This window comes from Molossus molossus, unplaced genomic scaffold, assembly GCF_014108415.1.
Source record: "Molossus molossus isolate mMolMol1 unplaced genomic scaffold, mMolMol1.p scaffold_m16_p_18, whole genome shotgun sequence".
NCBI lineage: Eukaryota > Metazoa > Chordata > Mammalia > Chiroptera > Molossidae > Molossus > Molossus molossus.
The window spans coordinates 52,926,457-52,948,920 of record NW_023425353.1 but is presented as its reverse complement, the minus strand read 5'-3'; the positions used below and the strand labels follow the sequence as shown (position 1 = coordinate 52,948,920).

The 22,464-nt window shown below is 37.2% G+C and overlaps 1 protein-coding gene and 1 non-coding gene across 3 annotated transcripts in view; both read right to left on the bottom strand.

Annotated features, from left to right (window-relative positions):
• CNOT10 (CCR4-NOT transcription complex subunit 10) overlaps positions 1-22,464 on the bottom strand; it is a 64,465-nt gene that overhangs the window by 18,460 nt on the left and 23,541 nt on the right. For both annotated transcript variants that reach the window (XM_036267048.1, XM_036267049.1), the window contains exons 6-13: positions 20,068-20,154; positions 19,455-19,538; positions 17,803-17,920; positions 14,035-14,184; positions 12,114-12,316; positions 8,969-9,090; positions 7,237-7,413; positions 6,249-6,329 (exon numbers count right to left, since the gene is read on the bottom strand). In XM_036267048.1, the coding sequence (XP_036122941.1) occupies positions 6,249-6,329; positions 7,237-7,413; positions 8,969-9,090; positions 12,114-12,316; positions 14,035-14,184; positions 17,803-17,920; positions 19,455-19,538; positions 20,068-20,154 (1,022 nt within the window). The remainder of the gene's footprint in view (positions 1-6,248; positions 6,330-7,236; positions 7,414-8,968; positions 9,091-12,113; positions 12,317-14,034; positions 14,185-17,802; positions 17,921-19,454; positions 19,539-20,067; positions 20,155-22,464) is intronic.
• On the bottom strand, positions 21,394-21,498 carry LOC118633664. Its single transcript, XR_004960218.1, has one exon. It is a non-coding gene; the product is annotated as a small nucleolar RNA U13 (small nucleolar RNA).

The window sequence follows — 22,464 nt, the reverse complement described above, 5'->3', positions numbered from 1 at the left end:
TGCAGCGGGCGCGTATCGCCAAGATCGGAGCCCGCTCCAGAGCGCCTGCGCATCAGTCCGGCACCATCTACACCAACTACGACAGGAACGCGGCCTACGTGGCCTGGAACCGCTCCACCTCCGCCCGAGGGCCACGCCGCCCAGACCTACGGGCACCAGACCCCGCCGCCACCGCCCGCAGAATTCTCCCGGCCCAGACCCAGCGACTCCAACTTCTTGATTAGGAGAAATAAACGGTTTCGAGACCTCAGGGGAAAAGAGAAACAATCCAAATGTTCATAAATGAATAAAATGATAAACAAAACGTGGTACACTTATATAACAAATATATTTGGCAATAAAAAGAAATAAAACATGAAGCATGTACCCTGGCCGGTTTGGCTCAGCGGTTAGAGTGTGGGCCTGCGGACCAGTGAGTCACTGTGCGGTCAAGGGCGATCAAGGGCACCTGGGTTTCGATTTCTCCCGGGCAGGCCCTGGTTGGGTCAGTGGGAGGCAGCCACTGATGTGTCCCTTTCACGTCAATGTTTCCCCCTCTCTCTGTTCCCCTCTCTCCCTTCCACTCTGTCTCCAAAAAAATGGAGAAATGTCCTCCAGTGAGGATAACAAACAAACAAACAAAAAACAAAAAGAAAGAAACAAACATGCTACAACTTGGATGAACCTTGAAAACATTATCCTAAGTGAAAAAAGCCAGTCATAAAAGCCCACATATATGATTCTATTCATGTAAAAGTCTAAAAAGGAAAACATACACAGAAAGTAGATTAATAATTAGGCTGAGGACTGGGGGTAAAGGGGTGATAGCTAAAAGGTACAGGGTTTATTTTTGAGGGGATGAAAATGTTCTAAAAATTGACTGGTGATAACTGCACATATCTGTGAATATACAAAAAACACTGTACACTTCAAATGGGTGAACTGTATGGTGTGAATTATATCTCAATACAGCTGTTTCAAAAATATAAGATAACAGTAGACAGTCAATAAATGTTTGACTCTTAAAAAAAAGAAAATCTTAAAGGTATACTCTTATAATCAATCACTGCATAAGAAAATCATTATCTCCAAATGCATGTGGCAACATTAATAATTAAATCAAAACATATGGCCAAAATACCAATCCTGCACAAGCTTCTATATTCTAAGATTCATTTGGACATTAGGCCTTTTAAAGACAAAATTTTTTCTGAAGAGTTATTCAGCTAAAATTTGTGGCATGTGAGAAAACTGGCATAGCAACAATATTACACATTTGCAGAAACCATATACCAGCAACACAAACACTTCAAACACAGCTCACAAACCTTGGAGCAGCACTGTCCAACAAAAACATAACTAGAGCCATAAGGATAATTTTAAAAAATTCTAGTTGGCACATTTTTAAAAAGTAGAAAGAAACAGGCAAAATTTAATTAATTGAATATATATTAACTAATCCAGTATATCTAAAATATTTCAACATATGATCAATACAAAAATTATTGAGTTATTTCACATGTTGGGGGTAGTAAGTTCTGAAATCTGGTTATCACCCACTCAAACAGCACACCTTGCACCAGCCACACTTCATGTGCTCAGTAGCCACATGTGATGAGTAGATCTGTAATGAATACTGCAGCCTTGAAATCTAATAAATACATGTTAAATACAAGAAGAGGAATTCTTTTTTATGTTTGTTAAGATACCACATTTTCCATGTAATGGCACCTCATAAATGATGTGTAAGAGAAACTGACCTTTTATTAATCATTAGTGGTTAAATTATATTTCCCAAAAGAATATATTTAGAATTACATTAATTTTGTAAAATTTCAAAATACCTTAAAAATTTTTCAGTGAGGTATAATTTATATACATTAAAATACATCATTGTAAGTGTACGGTTTGATGAGTCTGACTATATATGTAACCACCAATCCAATTAAGATACAGAATATTTCTGTCACCCCAGAATGGTTCCTTCCAGTCAATTCCCCAACTACTGTTCTAATTTCCATCAATATAAATTATTTTGCATAGTTTTGTCTGTCATATAAACAGTATAAATGAAATTATGTAGTATGTACCTAAAACCAAGTTTAAAAAAGGAACACAAATGTTTTGAGATGCAAATCATGTTAATCTGGGCATCAGTAATTTCTTCTTTTTTATGGCTGAATAGTAGTACTCCAATAGATATAGTGAACCACAAGTTTAGTTATCCATTCTCCTATTAATGGATACCCAGGTTATTTTCTAGTTTTTGCCTATCTTGAGTTAAGCTTCTGTGAAATTCTTGTGTAGACAAGTTTTCATTTCTCTTGTCTAAATACCTAAACAAGATATTTTTAAAAAGTTAAAATCAGCCCTGGCCAGTTTGGCTCAGCGCTTAGAGCAGTGGCCTGCAGTCTGGAGAGACCTGGGTTCAGCTCCCGCTAAGGGCATGTACCTTGGTTGCAGTTTGTCCCCGGCCCTGGTTGGGTCGTGTGGGTGGCAGCCACTCAATGTATCCCTTTCACGCCGATGTTTCTCTCTCTCTCTCCCTCCCACTCTATCTGAACAAAAAAATGGAAAAATGTCCTCGGGTGAGGATAAAAAAAACAAACAAAAAAAACCCTTAAAATCAGAGCACTTATTTAATTCAAGGCTGCAGAATGTGTCTGTGTGTTTTCCTAACTGAATGAAAGTAGTGGCTTGGCAAACCTTTGACTGGTTCAGGAACTGAAGCAATATTCTCACAGTGTCACTATTCATATACTTTTCCCGATCCATTATATCAGTACCTCTTAAGTTCATCTGAGCTTCACAATTAATGTATTTAATTCATGAGACATTTCCCTAACTTGGGACAAATTTCTGTTTTGTTTTATTTTATTTTTCTTTATTGATTTTAGAGAGAGAGGAAGGCAAAGGAAGAGAGACACAGAAACATCAATGAGAGAGAACATTGACTGGCTGCCTCCTGCATGCACCCCACTGGGGATCGGGCCTACAACCTGGGCATGTGCCCTGACTGGGAATCGAATTGGCGACCTCTTGGTGCATGGGTTGATACTCAACCACTGAGCCACAATAGCCGGACACAAATCTGTTTTAATTGTGAGAATACTTTTCTGAAACCTACCTTGATTTTAGCACAGAATCTCACAACCAATTCAGGTGTCATATGCCTTCTGAAAACATACTGTAACCTGGTCAGAATGAGTATTTTTGGAGCCATTTTCCTTTAGGTACAAATGAAAAAAAATGGCTGTGAACCCATACCATAAGGAGTGGCCACCAGAACAGTCATGATAATTTACTGCATATTAGTTATGCTGGAAATAGGAAATGAGGTTTTGCATTGGTGTCTTGGGTATTAGAGAGTACAAGGGGTCAAATATAATAGTCCATAAAAACTAAACTACACTAGTCACATACATTTCCAGTCACATAAAAGAATTCAGGTCAGAAATAGATGGAATCTTTAAGAATTCACAATCTTAACAGAACCAATGTGCTGTCTCCTTCCTCTACAGAAGACAGCTGGCTCCTGCCACAGAACTGCCCTTATCACACACAGCTGCATTGTGAGCTTTCATAGCCTTAGAAATTACGACACAAACCTTTTACGACTCCTTCCCTGCACCATTTGTCTCCACATCACCATTACTACTGTCTTACATAGCAGTTCTTTTATAAATCTACCCTAAGGCTCCTTCCATCTTGTTCCATTTCCTTTCTCACATCTGCTCTATAAGAAAAAGAGGTTAATATATACCAGCAAACCCATCTTCGCCTCACTTTATGATGATGGAATTCCCCATGGAAATCCTTTGCCCCTTTCCATAAAAATAGGGAAGTAATTTTATTTTCCTTGAAAATCACCAATCCTCCTACTAGGACACGTGGAAAACAAAGAATTACGCCATGAGAAGTACAAAACTCTTTGAGAAGTATGCCACCCGGCACATACCCTTCTCTTTAATGCCATTTTCAGAATATGAATTTAATTTACACAATTCTGCAGTTGTTCAACCACTATGGGATAATATACTTCTATACTTTTTTTTCCCAAGCCTCACCCGAGGATATTTTTTCCATTTATCTTCAGATAAAGTGGGAGGGAGGGAGAGAGAAACATCGATGCAAGAGGGACACATAGACTGGTTGCCTCCACATGACCCTGACCAGGGCCGGGGACGACCGGCAACTGAGGTACATGCCCTTGATGGGAACTGAACCCAAGACTCTTTTGGGAGATTCATAACAGTAGCAAAGTTACAGTTATGAAGGAGCAATGAAAATAATTTTATGGTTGGGGGTCACCACAACATGAGGAACTGTATTAAAAGGTTGTGGCATTAGGAAGGTTGAGAACCACTGATATATAAGAACCTGCTCCTCGGGGAAGAGGAAACAGAACTGGAATGGGACAAGATTTACTTTACACTATATAACCTTTTGTTCTACAGTCACGCACGGCTTAACATGGGGATACGGTTTGAGAAATGCCTCTTTGCCCTGGCCGGTTTGGCTCAGCGATTGGAGCGTCGGCCTGTGGTACAGAGAAATGCCTCTTTAGGTGATTTGGTTGTTGTGCAATAATCATACAGTGCACTTACATAAACCTAGGTGGTCTAGCCTACTACACACCTAGGCTATATGGCATAGCCTACCGATTTTGGCTATAAGACTGTGCAGCATGTTACTGTACCAAACAACAAAAGATTAATTCAAGCACGAGAAAATGATGCAATCAAGAGATGCGGTAAGCAAGAGACGTATACTGCTGTTGCTGGCATAACATGGCATACTGCTTTACAACGAACTTTTTCTTTCTGAAATTGAAAGAGTATGCCAAAATGATGATAAAGAGTATAGTGTAATAAATGCATAGCCCAGTAACACAGTAGTTTATTATCATCATCAAATAGTATGTACTGCACATAACTGTGTGAGCTATACTTTTATATGACTGGCAGTGCAGTTGGTTTGTTCACACCAGCATCACCACAAACATGTGACTAAATGTGTTGTGCTACAATGTCACTAGGTGACAGGAATTTTTCAGCTCCATTATAACATCATGGGATTACCATCATTATACACACACATACACACACACACACACACACATATATGGTCTGTGGTTGAAGTGGTGTTAGAGGTATGGCTGTACTTGGATTTTCAGCATATAAAATAACCTATTAAAAACAGATGAACCCTAAGATAAATATGAAGTGTAGGTGGCTCCATAAACAGAGACATTTCTAGAAAATATTAGGCATACTGGGGGGAAATGGTACATTTTTTTCGCAAGTTAAAGAGTTTTCCCAAATATTGCCCCTGTTGAACTTTATAATCCACATCTCCCCACCAATTTACTTTATACCAAATCTGGTTCAGCTTTACTAATTTGCTTTGTTTTTATATATTTCTACTCAAGATGAAAATCTAGTGTAGTGTTTACTTATATGGTTGACATTTGATTGCTTTGTAAAAAATTTTATTCACTTAACAGCAAATACTCTTCTGTATATTTTGCTTTTACACTGTTTCACTGGCAATTTGTCATAGTACTTTTATTTTCTTGCTATCTCATGACTCATATAAGAAGTAAGAATTCAAAAAATTCTAATATAACTGAAGATAACTGAAAAAAGAAAAAAAACCCCACATTTAATTGTCTTCGTCTAAGTTTGAGAACCAAAACACTATTTTCAAAACTCAAATGAGTGTGGGTGGAGGTGGAAGAGGGCATGTATGGGATAAATGGTGATGGAAAAAAATATATATACATGACTGTTCAAGGCAACAATAGTGGGGCTTATAATGTACATAAACAAATATATAACCTTCCCAAACTGACACAGATGAAACAGAAAATGTGAATAGAACTCATCTATTGAAGAATTTGAATTCATTATAAAAAAAAAACCACATTCTGAATTGTTTTTGTTACAAGATTGAAAGGTTGGTTTAACATCTGACATCCAATCAGTGTCATTCATAATTTAAAAAACATTTTTTTCTTTATTGATGTGAGAGAGAGAGAAGAGAGAGGGAAAGATAGAAACATCGATGAGAGAGAACATCGATTGGCCACCTCCTGCATGCCCCACTCTGGGGATAAGGCCCACAACCTGGGCATGGGCCCTGACTGGGAACTGAACCCATAACTCTTTGCTCTGCGGGCCGACGCTCTAACCACTGAGCAAACTGGCCAGGGAAAAACACTGTAATCATTTCAATAAATGCAATACTAATTTTGTTTGGATACTCACTTTAAGTTTTCTAATTCCTGTTTTCTTAATGGAGAAGAAGGTGGAGCTGGAATGAATTTATCTCCATCATGGCTTTTACTGCTAAAATAAAGAGGGATTCTTAATTATGAAGAGCAATAAACAAACAATTAAATATAAAATTTTGTTTCCCTATCCCCACTCCCATGCAATTTTTTTGTGACAAAAAGTGCAAAAGAATCAAAACAATGAAATATGCTTATAACTTGGTAGCATTGACATGTTAAAGCGATACTGTATATTAGTTTCTTTCCTCCAGCATCCAATACTATTTTAAAAAACCTCCAATTCAAAACAGTATCTCCACCATACAAAGAAAATGACTTCAAGATTTTCACACATTTCTCATTCTTCTGTTGGCATTTTATTAACTATGATAAAACATAACCCCTTTATGGAGGAAAAAAATACCACAATTTTGCTTCAGGTTTTCTATATTAAACACATATTTCTATTATAATTGATTTTTATTGATTTCTTTAGAGAGAGAGGAAGGGGGAGAGAAAGAAAAACATCGATGAGAGAGAAACATCCGTTGGCTGCCTCCTGCATACCCTCTATTAGGGATCGAGCCTGCAACCTGGGCATGTGCCCTGACCAGGATTCAAACCAACAAACTCTCAGTGCATGGAATGATGCTCAACCGACTGAGCCACACAGGCCAGGGCAAGTATTTATTTTAATAAAAGTACAAAAATACTGTCTCATAGCAACAGGATTTCTTTCAAAGATTCCTCCTGTTAATACAACGCTGTTACTTTCCACTTTTCTCTCTCTAGGTTCTCTCCTGACTTAGCTTTCACCTATTTTTCTCTTCCAAAATACATTTGTACTTTTCCTTCTTATTATTCAAAATAGAAAATTGTGGAATTCAAGGTGAAGATTTTAGGAGTTCACCTGAAGCACAGAGAGGCTTACTAATAAAGTCTTGCAGGGATTTTGCCAAGGAGGTTCAAAGGGATTAGCAAACCTGCAAGTTTCACTGCTTTCGCTGCTCTCAGTGTTCCCACCTAATTGGTTACTGTTCTTAGACCCATTTTCCTGCTTCAGATCTTGTTGTTCTTCAGGTAACAGCAACAAGGCATTTCGGAGACAAATGGCTGCAAACTCCATACTGGCAACAGGAATGGCTGAAGACTGTCCGTCACTTAAAAGAACAAAACCAAGTTAGCTAAGTGAGTAACATAAAAATAAACAATATTTTTCCGTTATCAGAAATAAAACCAATATAATTGTAAATTAAAACTTTGCCCTAGGATAGATAGAAATTTTAACATAAGCAGTTATAAGAGAATGCTAAATACCCAAATTCTAAATAATACACACAAAGTGCAAACAGTATATAGTTTGCAACTACATACATTATACACATCATTGTGAATGTATTTAGAGGAGTTACATACAAGGAAAATTGTAATGAGGGTCAGGACAGGTAGAATAAGAATTGGAAATAAGGGAAGAAAGATTTTCATACTTTAGTCTTGTTTTGGTTGATCTTTATTTTCCAAACTGCTTTTATATTTTAAGTTTTGAAAAAGCAGCATGATATCTTATAATTTTTTTGAGATTTTATATAACTTTATTTGCTTTGACATCAAATGGAATCGAAATTGAATTGGCTTTATTAGGAAAATATATAAATGGAAAATTGGTAACAATTTTGAAATTGTAGGAAAGTGATATGTTATATCAAGCCTTAAAAAAAAAATCAGCATTATAGTTGATATATATCAAAACCAAAATATTGTGTGCCAGATGCTATTTAAAAACTTTAGAAAGCCCTGGCCAGTTTGGCTCAGCGGTTGAGCATTGGCCTGCAGACCAGAGAGTCCCCGGTTTGGTTCCCGCTAGGGGCATGTACCACCAAAAAAATAAAAAAATAAAAAAAATAAATAAAAGCTTTAGAAAAACTCTGAAATGGTAGTGAACAATTTTATTTTTTTGGAGGGGGGAAGCAGTGAATATTTTTACAAAGCCTATTACTTTAGAAATATTAACAACTCCAAATTGGAACCTTTTTCTTTTTTTTTTTAAATTATTTTTTCTTTATTGATTTTAGAGAGAGAAGAAGGGAGAGGGATAGACAGATAGAAACATCAACAAGAGAGACCATCGATCGGCCACCTCCTGCATGCTTCCCACTGGGGGTCGGGCCCACAACCTGGGCATGTGCCTTGACTGGGAGTCGAACCAGTAACCTCTTGATGCATGGGTCGATATTCAACCACTGAGCTACATTAGCCGGGCACAAATTTCTGTTTTAATTGTGAGAATACTTCTGAAACCTACCTTGATTGCACCCAAATTGGAATCTTTATACAAGCTAAACATCTAACGGTGTTTTTACATGTGACAAATTTATATTGCTTTAGATGTTTTATGCATTAGTACTTTTCTCTCCTAATACAAAGAATTAGCTTCAGAGACTGAGAAAACACTTAAATGAAGTTAACAATGACAAACCATAAAAAGGAAACATCAAGATGCCCTCTACTGGACATTCTGAATAATGGCACTGACTAGACCAGGGCTGCTTAGGCCATCAATAATTTCAGCACCCATGTATGTAACAAACCAAAATCACATGTCAGGCAACATTCACTATGGACCTTTTTGGAAGTAGCCATAAAACCTAGTTACAAGGTGGTTCCTCCTATGAAATAACGAGTCTAAATAAACACTTGCTCTTTGTAAATACTTACTTATATACAGTGTTCTGTATGGACTGGGATGCCAGAACTATTTTACGATGATAGCCTTGACCAACAATAGACTGTACAATTCCTTTTTTACTTGGAAGACCTTTAGTTTCTTGTTCAGAAGTCTATAAAATACAAATCATTTCCAATTAATTTAATGGAACTGTAAAACAGGGTATGAAAAATGATCTACTACCTTTCCAGTTACTCTAAGAATGTTCTTAAAATAAATCAACGTAGAGTTTTTGGTAATAAAAGAAATATGTTCAGTACTGAAGAAAGAGTACATGAGGCTGAAAGTCTGTGACATATGCTATATTTTATTAATATGAGGTTTGAGGTAATTCTAAGGAAAAAAGGCAATTTAAGAGTGATTCAAGCATGTATTTAGAATAACTTCTTTAGAACATTCTACCCCAATCCCCCGCACCATGCTACACATTACAGACACTTTGACATCAGAGTAAAGAAAAAGAGAATCACAAAAACACAGTGAAAAAGAAAAGGCAGCTCCATTTCCTAAAACACAGATTTTTTTCCTTCTTAATTGAAAGTATTAATTAAATTGTCAACAACCTATAAGCTTTAATAAGCTACATATGTTAAGATGTAGATGGGCACAATTTTTCTTTTTAATAAATTAAAATCCTAAAACCCTACAAACATTAAACTGAAAATAGTAAAAGCTACTTACATATATTATACATATAGTATACAAAATATATATTTAAATATCCTAAAATATATATAGAAATATAGGATATTTCTCTAAGTTACATTATCTCACTATAGGAGTTTGGGACCAACTTCATTTATCTTCCCTGTTCACTATGCCTCTGATTTACCTTCAGGTGGAATCCTAAATAGTCATTTTATGAACTTATCCAGATTCTCATACACAGGAACAGACTGGAGCCAGCCCATATGAACTTATAGAGCTCAACTCTGCCCTGCAAATGTCCTTCTCTACACACAGTGTTTCTGCACTGTTCCTTAGTACCCCCTAATGTAACTGTATTATAGTTGTGCCCATATGACTTTTAATAAAACAAGGATTCACTGTACATTCACTTTAACAAGAAAACATTACATAATGCTTAACTGTTCTGATGTGAACAAATCTGTGTTGAGCAATATTAATGAAAAATAATAAAAAGTGGTATTTTGAAACATTACTGGGTGGAAGTACTTCCATTCTGACTTCTTTTCCTAACAGTGGTGACAAGTTTAAAATGATTCACCTACACACTTTCCTGATCCTTAAGGCTGTGCAAGCTGATCAGTTGGCTAGACCTGGAGACACAACATTCGAAAACAATGATGGAGTGAAACTAAAAACCCATGATAATAAACCACATCTTTAATAATATACCAACAGCCAGAAAGTGTGCCAGATCAATCTTAATGTAAGGAATCATATGTAATTAAAAGATTCATTATTTTATAATGCCTTGGCAGTAAAAGCACTAACAAATCTGAGTTTCAGAACTTAGAAGAAAAGTAAATGGTACAGTTTTTTTTTTTTTAATGCCTTCTCTTACATTGGTTAAACACTTGTCCTACAATTGAGTCTTATGTTTTTATTTAGCAGATCTTTTCTATACCACCCACCTAAACATAAACCCTGCTTCTGCCAAAAGACGTCTAAAGCAACATACATCAGGTAAACAGGACCAAATAATCTCCTTAGCATCACCAATTTAGCAATTCCATTGGTTCTTTTTATTCAAAAATAAATTTAATTTGTTTCTGAGGGTACAAATTATTTTGTTCAACATCCCCTCTATCCTTACTAAATGAAAGAAATTTTATATGGAGTTTATTGTTGATCCCATTGGGATTTTGCTTTCTGATTCTGCAAACGTTTTGGCTGGTTTTTATTATCTTTTAGGTCACTTCAAATCATGTTTAAAAGGAGGGAAACCATAGACAAAGATAGATAATTATTAATGGCAAATTTCCTATTATCAGCATAGACTGTGAGTGTTCTAGTATCCATCAAGTTATAGCAACCAAGTCATCTTTACCATTTTTAAAAAATTACAAATTTGCTAGAAAAAATGAAGGGCAGAGTCATAACCTACAGAACAAAGACAATCCTAAAAGCACTATTTCTAAAAATACGTAATTTGAAAAGAAAATATTAAACCTTAATATATGTCTCTACTCCCAAGAAGATGTAACTCCCTAGTTTACAAGAGAATGGTCTCTAACATCTAAATTCATTAATAGGTTAAAGAGAACAGCAATTTCTAGAGAGCCATTTATTTTTAAAAAGTATAAATTCTGCCTAGAATTGTTTTTCAGTTAATTTAACAATTATCCAATAAGAAAGTTGTCCTATAAAAGGAAAAGTACAATGGAATAAATCAATGACACCTTTCTAAGACAACACTCCTTCCTTTCCCCAGTGGGATAGCAAACTGCCAGGCAAACATACTTCTTTAAATCCTTTAGTTCTTGCAGGTGTTTCTCAGGAAGTGCTGCTTAGTAGGAGGACAGCCAAAACATTTTCTATCACCTATGGCAGGCATGCCAGGCAATATTTCATGTCACCCCTCTCCAATCTCCACACAACCCAGAAGCACAGCAATGGTGGGGGGTGTTTAGGAAATGGTGTAAACTGGTGTATTTCTCATAGTCACTAAGTCAGAGGTAAACAGCCTGGTAATCCATGAATTCTAAACCAAAAGTAAAGCCCTGGGCACTGAAGGAAATGCAGTGCAACGCAGTTCTCTCCACACTCATTAGGTTATCACCAGTCCTTCTCCAATCAGCTGGTCCACCATTCTCATTCATGGTTCTGCCCCAGCAGCTAGCTGACCACCATTCCAACAGGTATGATCTTCTTATTGGTGTCAACTCTTTAATGTGACTGCTGATACATGTTGCCTTACTAAACAAGAACCAGAATGTTAACAAATGACTTTATGAACCTAAAGTTTTTGTCCAGCTGTTAAAAACAGATGATTATCTTTATAAATTCCCTGAGAGTCAAAAAGGGGATGAGGTCTTATAGGTTTCCAAGTATTTTTTGCTTTTCATGTAACTGTGTGTGTGTGTGCGAGAGAGAGAGAGAAAGAGAGAAAGAAAGAGAGAAGGGTAGGTGGAAAGTGTGGGTTCAAAAAGATACCGAGGCAGCACTCACCCCCTTATTGGCAGCGATGCAGCATTCAGCCAGCCGTAGCCAGAGGCGGGGATTTGCGTGATAAACCTGAACAGCTTCAATCAGGCACTCGAAGGCAGCAAGAGGCCTTCCAATGTGAAGAAGCTGAATCCCACAGTTATACAGCAACTCATACCTCTTGTTGGTTAGTAGTGTACACATGGGTCTTCCTGAAAATTTTTTGCCTAATGATAAAAATTAGATGGGAATAAACCATTAGATTTAAAAGAACAGTTACTTAGCCTGGCCAGTGTGGCTCAATGGTTGAGCACTGATCCAGGCACCAAGAGGTCGCCAGTTCGATTTCTGGTCAGGGCACATGCCCAGGTTGTGGGCCTGATCCCCAGTGGGGGAATGCAGGAGGCAGCCAATTGATGTTCTCTCTCATTGATGTTTCTATCTTTCTCTCCCTCTCCCTTCCTCTCTCTCTCTCAAATCAATAAAGGAAAAAAATAAGTTACTTAGTAGAAAACATTGATTCCACTAAGTCCTTAAACACTACCTTGTTTAATACCACTGACCCCAATGTGAAGTTTAATAGCTCTCACCAATGATGATCTCCAGTCCCAACCCACACATATTCACCAGAGTCATCTCAGTTGTCTGTGTTGCCAACAAATGAGAATCTCCTCAGGCAACAAATATTCTAGGAAGGCAAAGAGAAAAGCTAGGACCCACTCTTACCCCTTTGATTCTTACACATTTTAGAGACCGTAAGAAGAGTCTACTCTTTTTTTTTTTTTTTAAATCTTGGCACATCACACTTCTTTTTTATCTTTTTTCTTTATTGATTTTAGAGAGAGAGGAAGGGAGAGGGAGAGGGAGATAGAAACATCGATGACAGAGAACCTCGACCGGCCCCCTCCTGCATGCTCCCCACTGGGGATTTGGCCTACAATCTGGGCATGTGCCCTGACCAGGAATTGAACTGGCGACCTCTTGGTGCATGGGTCAACGCTCAACCACTGAGCCACAGCAGCCAGGCAGATTCCGCTCCTTTTACTTTTAGTTTTGTTTAATCAATTTATTGTCATGTACTTTTATTTTTTAATATGTTTTTATTGATTTTTTTTTAAGAGAGAGAGGAAGGGAGAGAGAGAGATAGAAACATTGATGAGAGAGAGAAAACATTGATCCGCTGCCTCCTGCACGCCCCCTACTGGGGATCAAGCCCACAACCTGGGCATGTGTCCTGAGCTGCAATCGAACTGGGACCTCTCACTCTATGGGAAAACCAACGCTCAATCCACTGAGCCACATTGGCCAGGCTGTCATGTACTTTTTATTAACCAGAAGTATTCAGTTAATGTTAGGATGTTACAGGATTTTACCATGGAAGTAAAAATTAATGTGCTATACCTACAATGACTATCGTGCACACACTCATTCAAAGCTTCTCAAGCCAAAATAAAATAAGACTATTAAATAATTTTTGGATACATTTTCATCAATAAAACAGTTTAAAAAATATTTTACAAAACTAAATGATTGCTGATTTGTAAGCATTTCAAATCAAGGATCTATATAACTATTAAAAGAATAAATTTTAGGAAATGCTTAAAGACTGCCAGGTGCTGCCAACAGTACCACATGCGAAACCCCCAAAGAAGCTATAACAACACTAGTTTGGCACTGTCAAAAAATCTTAGCAAAATATTTTGTTTTTTAACATTACCATATAGGATTACTGATTTTCAAATCCATCAAGAATGGAATTGAAATGTCTTAACTCCTTACTATTCAAAGTAGCAATATCTACCAAAGCCCCACAGTCAAACTTGTTGGGCAGGATTAGTGATAACCAGAGATGCACACGGCAGGCATTTCAACCAGATGCTGGCTTTTTGAAATCACACTTTCCTCAAGTAGTAAAATATAAACTGTCCCCCAGCAAAGGGCTTACCTGGATCAGTGCCGCTTGTACTGAGCTGTGCACAGACATTGTCATTCTCCTGCAGAGCTTTTTTAAAGTAGAAAATTCCCAAATTGTGCTTGCTCATGGCAAAATGGATGCAACCAAGATTATTCCAGAACATACATCGCAAGCACTCACCTGAGAAAAACACAAATAAATTTGTCTAGACAAATTTTACTGATGATGTACATCATACAAGAATGGGGCTTATCTAACATGAGTTAATTCTATATGCAATTCCACATAGTCCCTATAGAACAGCTTATAAGGCATTTGAAATTTAGAAAACATCTGAAAAATATATAAATTCCCTCTCCTTTTTTTTTTAATCCTCACCCAAGAATATGTTTTTATTGATTTGGAGAGAGGGAGGGAGAAGGAGGAAGAGAGGAGGTGGAGGGGAGAGAGAGAGACAGAAAGAGAAACATCTATGTGAAATAGAAACATCAATTAGTTGCCTCCTGTATGCACCCTGAAAACCTAGGTATATGCTCTGACCAGGAATCAAACCCACAACCTTTTGGTGTACGGGATGACAATCCAACCCACTGAGCACCCAGCCAGGGTAAACTCCGTTTACTTATTTTCTGATTTAATTTTTAATAATTGTAGGCAACAGATACAAAAATTGCAGAAAAACAAAAAATATTTATTACTAAATTAATATATATGTATTTTATCTGCATAACAAAATACTATGTTGAAACTGGAAAGATGGAGCAAGTATATAGGGAGTCAAAATATATTAAATGAAGAATAGCAAAAATACAGAAAGTGGGATATATAAAATACTGCTTTTGCTTGTTACACTATAAATCTCCACTATTCTTTTAGTTTACACTTTAAATATCACCGTAGCTGAGCACCTATCTTTTCATGTTAGTTGGGCATTTATATTTCTTGCCTTGAACACTGCCTCTTCCTGCCTTTTACCCATTTTTTTGTTTGGTTACAGATGTTTTTCTATTGGTTACCTGTTATAGAAACCTTCTGTCACATCTGTTTCAAATATTTCCCCCACTGCCAGTTGGTCATCTGTCTTGTGACTTGGTTCAGTGTGTGTTTATGTTTATGTTTTTAATCATAAAAAGTTTTAAATTTTTATGTGGTCAAATTTAGTAATCTTTTCTAAGTGCCATGGTTCTTAGAGTTTGGATAATGTTTAATCAAGGCTCCCCCACAAAATTAATATATCCATCCAAGTTTCCTTTAGTTGCTTTGATGATTTTACTTTCACATTTTAATCCTTCGTCTCTCTGGACTGTATTTTGGTATAATGGAAACAATCCAAGCTTTCGTTTTTCCCTTTTCTAAATGCCTTCGCAAACGTTCTAAAACAATTTACTAATAGTCCAACTTTTCCTCAATGATATAAAATGTCTGCCAAAATTGACAAAATTAATAATCAGGATATTCAATGCTTAATACTAAGAACTAAATGTTGGCTTTTGCAATATTTTTAAATTAAGCAATGATTATATTTAAAAAGGAGAATAACTATGCTTAGGAAAAAAGAGAGTAAAAAAATGTTTGAATGAGGATGCTTCTGGGTAGTGGTATTGTGAACAATTTTTAAAAATTCTATTCCCAAATCTTCTCTTATAAGCATATTTTATCAGCAACAAAAACTAAAGTTTGTATATGGGAAGCAAATAAGAGATTTAAAAATGAATAATTATGAAAAAATAAATATATGAAATATACAACTACTATATAAAAATCTTTTTTTTTTTATCCTCATCCGGGGACATTTTCCGATATTTTGTTCAGATAAAGTGGGAGGAAGAAAGAGAGAGAAACATCGACGTGAAAGGGACACATTGAGTGGTTGCCACCCACACGACCCAACCAGGGCCAGGGACAAACTACAACCAAGGTACATGCTCTTAGCGGGAACCGAACCCAGGTCTCTCTGGACCGCAGGCTGACGCTCTCACCGCTGAGCCAAACCGGCCAGGGCTAAAAATCTTTCTTATGCCCTGGCCAGTATGGCTCAGCGGTGAGAGCGTCGGCCCATGGACCAGAGGGTCCCAGGTTCGGTTTCCACTAAGGGCACGTACCTCGGTTGTAGTTTGTCCCCGGCCCCGGTTGGGGTCGTGTGGGTGGCAACCATGTCAATGTTTCTCTCTCTCTCTCTCTCCCACTCTATCTGAAGATAAATGCAAAAATGTCCTTGGGTGAAGATAAACAAAACACAACAACAACAACAAAAATCTTTCTTATTAAATGATGGCAACTGTTGACTAGTCAACAACATGCCCTGCTCCCGACTCCATTTTAGAGATTGCCAATATGGATTCTGAAATCTGTGTCAAGACAATCCTCTGCAAGATTTTCTCAAAGCTTATCATCTGTTTAGTCAGAGAGATCATTTCAGTGATCGGGTGTTAATGGGTCCCTGAGGGGAAGCCACGACAATAAAAACATCGAAAATTTTAATTTAGCTGAATTAGAAATGGGTACTAAGAAGAAATGAATATCCAAGAGAATTATAACAGGACAAACTGCCTTTCTCCATCATCTATGACTCTACTGAATTGAAGGTTTAAGTATTTAGTTTGCATGTATGTTCTGTACATGTATATAGATGGCACTGAATTAAATTTTAAAAATATATTCGTCCTTTGCATTTTAAACTTGGTACAGAACATTTTCAGCCCTGGCCGGTTTGGCTCAGCGGTTAGAGCGTCACCTGCGGTTCGAAGAGACCCGGGTTCGGTTCCTGCTAAGGGCACGTACCTCGGTTGCAGTTTGTCCCCGGCCCTGGTTGGTCGTGAGGGTGGCAGCCACTCGATGTGTCCCTTTCACGTGGATGTTTCTCTCTATCTTTCTCCCTCCCTCTCTATCTGAACAAAATATCAAAAAATGTCCTTGGGTGAGGATAAAAAAACAAACAAACAAACAAACAAAAAACCATTTTCAATAGTGTAACCTCATTCTTTTTTTTTTTTTAATCCTCACCCGAGGACATTTTTCCATTTTTTGTTCAGGTAGAGTGGGAGGGAGAGAGAGGAACAGAGAGAGAGAGAGAGAAACATCGATGTGAAAGGAACACATCGAGTGGTTGCCACCCGCACAACCGACCAGGGCCAGGGACAAACTGCAACCGAGGTATGCGCCCTTAGCGGAAACCGAACCCGGGTCTCTCAGGACCGCAGGCCGATGCTCTAACCGCTGAGCCAAACCGGCCAGGGCTCATTCTTGAATAAATTGGTTTTCCTTCTTCCTCCCCATTAAATAGAAATGATATGAACTAAATAGACAGCAATAAATTTTACCTTTCATTTTACTACGAATATCAAGCAATTTGTTAAAAATTTTCTAAATAGAGGCAAGAATAGATAACAGTCATTAACTTCTTAACTTTACAGAAATATTTTTCTTAGAGTTAATTGTCTAAAGAAATAATATTTTTCACTGTTTTTATGGAAGAAAAGGGAAAAATAAGTACATTATTATCTCATTTCCATCTCACTTCACAAATCAAAAGGCCAAGGACCTATGTGCCCTGGGTATCATTTCTAAACTGCTATTATGAAACAAAATGAAAAAAATCAAGTAGGATGAAAGATAAGTAAAAGAAACAGAAACCAGTAGTAAAATTCCAGGAATTTTCTGTAGTAGAAATAATAAAACATTTTCATTTAAAAAATTAGCAAAAATCATTCTAAAGAGCAGTCTTTGGGGAAAAAAACAAGCAACAAAGGATAGAAGAGCCAGGAAGAAAATACAAACAAATTCACAATTTTCTTTTACCTGTTTTCAAGAATCCTGGATGCTCAGCAATGTTTGAACTATTTAATAGCTTCACAGCTTTTCGATAATTGCCTCTTAAGTACTCAAAATTGCTTTTGAGAAACAGAGAGGGTGCGGACTGTAAAGAAAATATAGGTTACTTATAATTAATTTGTTTTTAGATGCCCAATGAGATCATAATCACACTGTGCACTGGCATGTGTTCAAGGGCATAAATGAATCAGTTAAGTCATGGTCACAAAAACTAGTCTCTCCTCCTGAAATGTTCCCTGACTCAGGTATAACTATTACTTTGCATTACAATTAATTCTTTTCCTGTTTGTCTCTTTCCAATGTCTATAGTATCCTTTAAGGCAGGGATCAGATCGAGTTTTGTTTTTTGTTTTTATCTTCACCTGAGGACATTTTTTCCATTTATCTTTAGATAGAGTGGGAGGAAGGGAGGGGGAGGTCGATGTGAAAGAGACATCAATCGCAGGACCCCTGGACCCTGACCAGGGCAGGGGATGAACAACAGGTGTTTTTTAAATCTCAAAAAGGTTTCATAATGACTGGCTGGCTACTTAGGCCTTTCCCCTCCTCTTATGTCCAGGTTATAATTGTTCTCAAAAATCACTTGAGTACTGACCCAGTGGCTAATCTGAATCCTGCTTGAGATTTCTAAGGTCAATTTTCTTGAACTATTCCTATTATAAACCACATCTCCCCATGATTTCATATTTTTAATTAACAGTAATCCTTAAAAGCATCAAGAATGTTCACTTCTGTCTCTTCCCACTACCATCTTAAAAATTATTTCTCATTGAGAGGTTGGGGTGAAGGGGTAGAAGAAAGGAGTAACTATATGTCAAATACTCTAGCACTAGTCAAACTGAAGGCATTGTCAAGCCAAAAATCATTTGGAAGGGGCAGGTTTGGGTTACAACTTGACTGTTAATCGTTAATAAATGTTTTCAGTATAATCTAAAAAAAAAAAACCCTAGTGTCTAATAACAATGAATGTTTACATGAATTGTGATAAATCACTGATAGAATACTAGATAGCTGTTTAAAAGCAGAAGGGGGTGCCCTGGCTGGTTTGGCTCAGCAGTTAGAGTGTTGGCCTACAGACCTCAGGTTCGATTCTAGTCAAGGGCACGTACCTTGGTTGGGGTTCATTCCCGGCCCTGGTTGGGGTCATGCGGGAGGCAATCAGTTGATGTGTCCCTCTCACATTTATGTTTCTTTTTCTTTCTCCCCCCACCCCATCTGAAGATAAATAGAAAAATATCCTCGGGTGAGGATTCAAAAAAAAAAAAAAAGGCAGAAGGGGGATGGGAGCAGGGAGGAGGGGGTTAATGGGGGGGGGGACATCTGTAACACTTTCAACAACAAAGATAAAAAATAAAGTAAGACAAAATGGTGGTTTGAAAGCTATATGCCAAGGGGAAATGCTTGCTATGATTTTAAGTGAGAAACAGATTACATTAAATTGTAGTAGAGACAGGAGATCACTACTTCACAACTCACTACTATCAGGGTTTATATATTGTAGTATAATATACTACAACAGACTTAGATAAATTATTTAAAACTGATAAATACAAACTGTCCAAAGAAAAATTTAGGACAGAAAAGACACAAACTGAAAAAAAAGTCAAGAAGAAACTCACATTACCAGCCGTGTTCATGACGGACTTGATCTCCCTTTTGCATGCTTTCAGAGACTTCATTTGGATATAAGCTCTTACTTTATACTGTCAAAGGGAAAATGCTAGTATGTAAGAACTGTGGTGGATTTACACAAGCTGAAGTAGTTCTACTTTCTCGTTAAGGAAATTAAACCTGTTTACAACATGGCTACACCAGTTACTGTACTTGCAAAAGCAAGTTTAAAATTATCTTAATCTATTGTACTGTACTCTTGGAATACACTCTAGAAAACTAAAAACATGGTAGAATAAAATTTATACTTAAGTTCCAAGCAAAAATCCTATTGATTCTTATCTGCACATGGCTAATTAACAATGAATTTTAAAATTCTAGATTCTATCATTTAATGCATTTCCAGACCATTTTTCTCAATCTTCTATAGAGTAAACATCTTAAGCAAAGAATATTTAGAAGGACTACATGGGCTTCTAAACTACAATACTTGAAAGCCAAATAAACATACATACAAGCCTTCAGTGACTTACTACCACCTTCAATGACCCATTTCATATTCTTCATCATTCATAACGAAGTAAATACATGTGACGTATAACCTCTCATAAAATTTGTTACCTGATGTATCTTTGATTTTGCAGCTTCTATGAGTGCTCCACTTTCAGCTTTATGATTAGCTCCATCTTTGTTGGTGTTATTACCAGTCTGTAGAGTGGTGAAACAAAGTCAACCAAAAAATTAAATATTTCTGATAATTTAAATCACTGATTTTCAAGCGAGCTATTCTGAATCACCTAGAGAGCATTTTCAAAATTCAGAACCCCACGTTCCAGTCCCAGAGATTCAGGTTTAATAGTGTGGAGTGGGTGACAGGAGACTCTACCTATGAGAAGCTCACTGTTGAGCATAGTGATAGGCTAGGTTTGAAACACATGGATATTGCTCAGTCAAAACTCAGATTCCCTTTCTAAAACCCAGAAGTGATCATGTCATTCTCTTCTTCTAAAAGAATTTTTTTTTTCTTTATTGATTTTGAGAGAGAGAAGGAGAGGGAGAGAAAGACAGACACATCAATGACAGAGAACATCCACTGGCTCCCTCCGGCATGCCCCCCACTGAGGATGGGGCTCACAACCCGGGCATGTGTCCTGACCAGGAAGCTCAACCACTGCGCCACACCGGCCAGGCCGTCATTCCCTTCTTAAACTCTTTCTCTGGCATAAACACTGCCAACATCATACCCTAAATTCCTAGTAAAGCATTCAAAATCCTTCACAGTGTAACCCACGCTGGAGTTGCCAATGTCATCTGCCGCTGATCTCCATTACATTTCGCAGGCACTACTACCCATCTCGTGTCACCAGAATTCCCCCAACACACCCCTCTCACACCTTTTGGGTTGTTTTCTCTGCCAGGACGGTTATCCTGCTCCAACCTTCCTTTTCTGATTTGTCAAACTATTACAGCTTTAAAGGCTAAATCAAACATCCAAACTTCTCTGAAACCGTCCCTAACCTCCTCCCATCCAGTCCCTGAACAGATCTGCTTAGTATTTTCTGTTCCTTGAAAAGCAGGAACTAATTGCGCGGTGTTCACTGTTGTCCCCTTAGTACACAAGCATCTGTTGAACTGAATTGCACTTCACCAACTATTACAAACACTGAATATGAAAATGAAATATTTTACTACAGTTTATGACTAACACTAAGATTATTTAACTGAACTCTTATACATACACATTTGTTAAACTGAAAAAAGCAACGCTAGATGTTTACTTTTAAGCTTCAAGCACTTATACAGATAGAAAGGTAGTGACAATCTATTTTCTTTAGATACTCCTTTTTTAATAAAGGGTAGGTACAGGAAGAAAGGACATCCCTTGAGAACCAGAAGCACAAGCAAAATGAAAAATATGAGAACTAAAACACATTCTTTTTCTTTTTAGGTCAGATGGGTAATGTGCCACAGTCATAACAAGGTTTAGTGGGAGGCACATCTCATACAAAAGTATGAAGACCCAATCATCATGCTTATGCACTACAAAAGAATCTAAAATCACATTCTTAACGTGAACCAAGTCTCACGAGAACACAGTTAAGCTTAATCATCACAAATGTACACCCTTTTTGAAGAACTTTTTTTTTGTTTATTATTAGACAGAGTAGGAGGGAGGGAAAGAGAGGGAGAGGAAGAGAGAGAAATATCAATGTGAGAGAGACACATAGACTGGTCACTTCCTGCATAACTCAACCAGGGCTGGGGACGAAATGCAGCTGAGGCATGTGCCCTGGACTGGAATCGAACCTGTGACTCATCGGTCTGCAGGCTGACGCTCTAACCACTGAGCAAAACCGGCTAGGGCCTTTTTGAAGAACTTTAATGATGAAATTTTCCATAGTGAAAGCTATCCTGTTTAGCCAGATTATAAAACTTCATTGTCTTAATTCTAATCTTCATATTCTATAAAATATCTCATATATGAAAGAAAGCTAACACATCTTTAGTCATCAGGGATATCAAAACTATTATGAGATCTCACTTTACATCCATTGGGAGGGTTACAAAATTTTTAAAAATATAGTAACAAGGGTTGGCAAGAATGTGGAGAGACTAGAACCCTCATTAAGTTGTTGGTAGGAAAGTCAAACAGTGCAGCTACTTTAAAAAACAGTCTGATAGTTCCTCCTAAGGTTAAACATTAAGAGTTACCATTTGACAGGAGGAGATTTGACTTTGGGTGGTGAACACACAATGCAATATACAGATGATGTATAATAGAACTGTATACTTGAAACCTACATAATTTTATTAACCAATGTTACCCCAATACATTTAATAAATAAATAAAAACAAAAAACAAAAAATGTTACATGACTCAACAATTCTGCTCTTAAATATATATCTAAAACATATGTCCCCACAAAAATACTGTATATAAATGTTCAGAGCAGCACTATTTATAAATAGCCAAAAATAAGAACCCAAATACTAACATTGTATTAGTTTCAGGTATAT